Source organism: Neomonachus schauinslandi, chromosome 3 (assembly GCF_002201575.2).
Source record: "Neomonachus schauinslandi chromosome 3, ASM220157v2, whole genome shotgun sequence".
NCBI classification, from domain to species: Eukaryota; Metazoa; Chordata; class Mammalia; order Carnivora; family Phocidae; genus Neomonachus; species Neomonachus schauinslandi.
In genome coordinates, this window is record NC_058405.1 from 126812516 (window position 1) to 126818515 (window position 6000).

Sequence of the window (6000 nt, forward strand, 5' to 3'; positions counted from 1 at the left end):
AGCTTCCTTTATTTAAATTGTAAGAGTACAGGCAAATCATTTCTGGTTTTTGCACTTTCCAAAAAATCATAAAATGTGCTGGGGCGCCCGGGTGGCTCAGTTGGTTAAGCAACTGCCTTCGGCTCAGGTCATGATCCCAGGGTCCTGGGATCGAGCCCTGCATCGGGCTCCCTGCTCCGCGGGAAACCTGCTTCTCTTCCCACTCCCCCTGCTTGTGTTCCCTCTCTCGCTGTCTCTCTCTGTGTCATATAAATAAATAAAATCTTTAAAAAAAAAATCATAAAACGTGGATAAGAGACCACTTTTTGGTTTCTTCTAACTGTGGACTGTAAACTACATGCAAAAGCTGGTTATTAGTAATAACTAGTAAATCCTATTTGGTAATAAGCCAATTATTTGGTAAATTTTTCAAATCAATTTTAGGGAGAAGGTGGAGAAGAAAGCTAAAGGATAAAAACACAGAGATAGTTAGAGTTGAAGAAGGAAAGGAAAAAAAGAAGAATCTAGGTCCTTAAATGAGTATTAACTAATGGTACCGTCACCCTGCTCTGGTATGTTTATTCCTTGTGCTACTCTTAACAGTTTTTGACTTCTGAGGAAATTGGACCTTCCTTAAAAATATTCTTTAAAGCCTCAAGAAATGCAGATTCCAGGTCCTCGCTATGCCACCGTCAGCCACATAGAATTTCTTAGCCTCAGTTTACTAATCTGCAAAAGAGGATTCAACTAGATGACCTCAAAGTTCTCTTCCAGCTCAAACATTCCACAACACAGTTTTTCATGGGTATCTTTTTATCTTTAAAATCTTCAGATACTTTATTTTGAATAAGTTGCACTACAAAGGCCTGGGAAGCAATTAACCACACCTACCGCACAAGCTGAGTCCCAGCACAAAAATTACCTGAGAGTGTAGACAAACAAGACTAGAACTGATTCTTCTGCAAGGGCTAAGGATCTCTTATTCTTTCCCTTTCTTCAGACAGTAAGTGCTAAGGGATGATTTCCTGGTAAATTTCAATCAGAAATTAAAAAAAAAAAGAGAGAGATCTAAATTCATAAGTAAGTCACTTTTAATATAAAGTTTAAATTGCAAGTAATTTTTCTGGACCACGTATATAAAGGAATCTACTTTAAATCTGCTTTATTGGTAAACACAAGGAAATATGTCTGGGAAATGTATCTGGCCAGTACTATAACAAGAAGGAGAGAGAATAAAGAATCCATATTCTATCTCATTCTAGCTCTTATTTTAAAAGAAAAACACTGGAAGCCTACAGTAAGTATTATATACTTTGAGACATTTTTATTTTCAGAGATAAAGCATATCCTATTTGTGGTTTCAGTGTGCTTTACCACTCATGCATTATGTAGGTGTCTCAAATTGTAAAAAAAAAAAAAAAAAAAAAAAAAAATTTATGGCCTGTAAAATGATTTTTGACTGTGGTTTTGAAAGGCCACATGAAATTTAACATGTCTAGTCTGGATTCTCTCAAACTTTCTGGTCAATTATTCGTAAATAACAGGCACAATTTTTCACTTTTTCTACAGGGAGGAAAGAATTGTTAAAATGACTGGAATGGCTAAACAAAACAAATGAAAGAGAATATAAAGAAAAGAGACATCAGCCCCTGTAATGTGTCAACCATAAATAATAGTCAATAGAAACCTATCACATCCAGTCATGTACATCATCTCAAGTGAAGGTCAGAGATAATCGGGCCAGAAATACCATCTAGTAAAAGGGTCATCTGTGTCACAAAGATACTGAGCTTGGGAAATTACTGACAAAGAGTCAGCTGTTCCCAAAGCATCATTCAGTCCAAAGAACTGAGCATCTAGAAAGGAATAAAAACAAAGGATCTGTTCAAAATGCAAAGTGGAGGTGGGAAACATGAAAGAGTGTAAAAAGGAACCTTCCTCTTCCCCAACTTTGGGACATCACCTCTTCATAGAGATCCCAACCCTCGGGCAAAGGGCCCTTCCTGGGTGAGAACACCCCTCTGGGACTGGCCTCCAGGAGGCGGGCCAGAACTCCCTGCTCATGAAACAGCACTGCTGTCTGTGTGGGTGTAGTGCTCTCTGAGAAGGTCACTGTGGAAACAGGACACAAGGCCAGAGCAGGAAACCAGCCGGAGTCAAGAGTAACAAAGCACCCTTTTCCCACTTTGCCAATTTGCTAAACCAGATCCGAAGAAATGCTATCATTCCCCAAGACAAGATGTCTTATTCCAGGATGATGACTACACACCCTTAGGGCACACCCTGACACCCATACCCACCCTCTCTTTTTTTCCTCCCTCTATTAACATACTTTGTCTCTATTCAAAATGAACCTTGCCCCATTGACATCTCTTAGACACAGGCATTCTCCCAGTGTTCATTCCAGAAATTAAAGTGAGAATAAGCCCAGGCCTCTCCTCCTCTCCTCCCCTTCCACTGTTCATCTCCTAAGTCATAACCCAACTCCAAATCAAAACCCCATCATGGTAAGCACCCTTTGTATGGCATTTTTTGCTTAGCTCAGTGCCCCAGAACCTAGGACGGTGCAAGGAACACAGCAGGCCCTCCATAAATAGGGAAATAATCTATTAAATTCCCCAGCTGACTATTACATCATCATCAGACATTTCCTTTTCCCATTCTGGATCCCAAGGGCAATCATCAATTTTTCTACCATCATGACACACAATCAAATCTATCACCCATATTTTCATCTTATATCCTGACCCAAAAGCCAAGCTCTTAAAAGGCCCAGACATTTCAGCAGGGCTGTTTTTCGCTTGGGCTCTGACTTTAAAACTCATCCTGATAATAAAGCTCTCAAGAATCTCCTCCTTGTTCATCTCCTCATCCAAAGTCACAGTCCCGCCCACTTAAGGACTTGCCTCCCCCATCAAAGTCTCTAATTGAGAACATACCTCTGCTCCGGGAATATTTACTCCCACTTTCTCCAGTCCTTTTCCAAAAAGCACATGCACCAATTAAACTTCAAACCGCCCCCCTCAAAAAAAAAAAAAAATATATATATATATGTATATATATATATATATATATATATATATATATGCCTTGTTATACCAGACTTCTATCAAAACCCAACAGTCCATGGAATGCTGCCCTCCTGTCTATATTATTGCTTTATGTTATCAAGAACCCATCCATTCCCTAGGGTATTTCCTTCATTCCCCAAACCGTAAACATACATTATTGAACCCATCATAGGTAGTAAAAGTACAGAAAAAAGGAAAGACAACAATAGATGTGGGGAAATGATCAAATGTCTTCTCTCCACTCATTACCCCTCTCCTCACTGCAAGTATCTGACTGTTTAAATTTATTGCTTCTATCCTTGCAAGAGCAAGGTACATTTTGCCTAGTGAAGCCTCTCTTTGTTTTGCTGATTCAGAATTGGGAGGGAATATATTAAGAAGAGATAGGATTACTCTAGGATACACTAATTTTTTTTTTTTCAAAATGTATAATCATGATGGATCTCCCCATAATTGCTGGGCCCTTGAAATCTAATTTGCCTAAGTCAGTCTCAAACTAGAAACTAAGAAAGAAAGCAAAATCATAAAAGTAAAGTCCATCTTCTAATCATCACTAAGAAGTCATCTACTGTAGCCAGAAGCCTCCAAACTGAGGAATTCACTGGTGAAGAAGTCATGTTGAGTTCTCAACTCCCATTACCTTTTGCCACAGAATCACTATACCATTTTCCTTTAGTAAGTGAGGTTGGCTTGGGTTGAAAATGTGGAACATTAAAGAAGGTATTAAAGAAATCAGCCAATCCCTTTCTCACCCCATACCCTCCTCCAATTTCTGACTAACATTGATAATCTATTGTCACATATAACTCTACCGCCTACCCTGTAAATAATAATAGCTCCTAGACTCTGTACTTTACATATATTCTCTCATTTAACCCATCCCAAAAGCCTGGTAGGTAAATTTTAATATTCCCATTTTACAGCTGTGAAAACTTGAGGTCTCAAAGGAAAATGATGCCAAAAACTTTGTCAGCTAATAGTCATTTAAAATAGGCCATACCACTCCTTTGTTAATATTATAAATTACTGAATATCTTAAAAAACTATATGGATTTAGAACTCCTCTAAGATTTTTGAATTAGAAAATTTTAAAATGCCTACCTGCTTTTTCCTTGAATTTGCTTTGGGAAACAGGCCTGCTGACAACACAGATGTAAATGGAGAACAGCATAGCTCAGGAAAAGGGTTTGGAATAGATGGCATTTCCAGAACATCAAGATCTTTCTTTTTTCTCCTACATCAAGAGAACATAGGAGGTAATTTACATAAAGCAGAATGTAAAATATAATTGCTGACAGGATTAAGAAGTTAAGGGCCAACATGTACCACTCTGTGACAACACTAATATTATATAAAGTATACAGCAAAGGTCTGTGATGTACTTTCTGTGGGCCAAAATAAAACTCGTTAATTGATATAAACCAATTTTCTATAGTATTCCTATCTTTTTTTGGGGGGGGACCTTTAAAAAAATCACTAGGTATAGAAACCCCACTTCCAGCATTTTCGATAATTTTCCTAACCTGAAATACAGACTACATAATTACTGATGCAAAAACCATCCTGAGAAGTTAGACATTTCTATGGATCCATTAAATCGACAAAGTCTACAAACATTTAGTGAATTCATCCCTATGCTATTTTACTAATCACTTTTGGAAGTGATGGTTTATTAATTATAGCTGTGGTTCATCTCACTTCAAATTTCATTCACAATGTTGCCCACACACAGTCTGTTGATTTTTCAAGTGCTTATAGATACTAAACCACAAGGCAGTGTTTTTGAAGAGGTAAGTGAATAGAACTTGCTAGTATAAATGTACTCTAGTCCACTGCAGAGTAATTTTAACTTCAGTGAAGTTGAAGCACTTTGAAAATCTAGAGGAAAAAAAAGTACCATTTCAATGTATGAATATAAAGGACTACAGATTTTTGTATTGTTGCAGTCTTTTTCTTTCCTAAAGTACGTGCAAAATTGTGAACTCTAAAGGCACTTAGTGCTGAATGCTATGGAGCTTGGGAAACCTTTTAAAGCCTCTATTCTTCCTGCTGAACAGCAAGACTGCTCAAATGTCAATCCGTGCTTTGCCTCTCCAGGGTCGCTGTAAGACTCTATGTGGGAGGTGAACTCATTTATGCGATGATTTTTTAAATTTATAAAATAAAAAGGATTAGGTTTTTTTGTTTTGTTTTGTTTTGGTTTGGTTTGGTTTTGGGGGGGTTGTTTGTTTTTTGTTTTTTTGGTAGAGGGCCACGAAGACAGGAAAAGGGGGTGATCAGCCTGGCCTCCTAGTTCACACGGATGGGCAGAGGTGAGAGCGACCAGGAGCTCTCAATGAAACGGTGATGCTATTTATAAGGCGCTGCGAGATCGCAATGTCCTGCTGAGCCGGTAGGAGCCAGCTCAAAGGGAATTGTCTTCAGAGACTTTCACAAACTTGGCCCAGCTCTGGGCACATGGCTCACCCCCTAGGACCGCCTCCTCAGCCCCTCGCCGGCTGCCAACCCAGAACACTCCCCCGCGCCCTCCGAGGGCTGCCTACCTGTCTGCAGCACAGCCGCGGGTCCCGTCCGGAGGGGGCAGGAGCGCCCGCGCGTGCAACCAGGGGGCAGGCTCCAGGTCGCGGGCGTCGCCCCTCCCCTGGGCAGCGCCGCACACCTGGGCGGCCAGCGGCGAGTCCTGGGCAGCCGCCCTACCCGCGGCGCTCTGCCCATCTTGCAGGGAAGTGGTCATTGTCGTCGGCCGGGGGGTCTCGGGTGTCACGGGAGACCCGGCGCGGGGGGAGAGGGAGGCCCGGCGGCGGGAGGCGAAGCGCCTGCTTGGCAGCCCGAGCGCGCTGCAGGTGCGGTGGCCTCGCCGCCTGCGCTCAGGGCCCGGGCGGCTCAGACGCGCGGCCGAGCAGTCGGCGAGGCGGCGGGGGAGGGGAGGGGGCGGAGGAGGAGGGTGGGG

General features: G+C 41.5%; 1 protein-coding gene across 1 annotated transcript in view; it reads right to left on the reverse strand.

The window, feature by feature from the left end:
* The window catches only part of GRB14 (growth factor receptor bound protein 14), a 113364-nt gene extending 107545 nt beyond the window's left edge, over window positions 1-5819 (reverse strand). The window contains exons 1-2 of the mRNA XM_021702907.1: window positions 5594-5819; window positions 4152-4284 (exon numbers count right to left, since the gene is read on the reverse strand). Of these exons, the coding sequence (XP_021558582.1) occupies window positions 4152-4284; window positions 5594-5784 (324 nt within the window). The 5' untranslated portion in view covers window positions 5785-5819. The remainder of the gene's footprint in view (window positions 1-4151; window positions 4285-5593) is intronic.
* Between the last annotated feature and the right edge of the window lie 181 nt (window positions 5820-6000).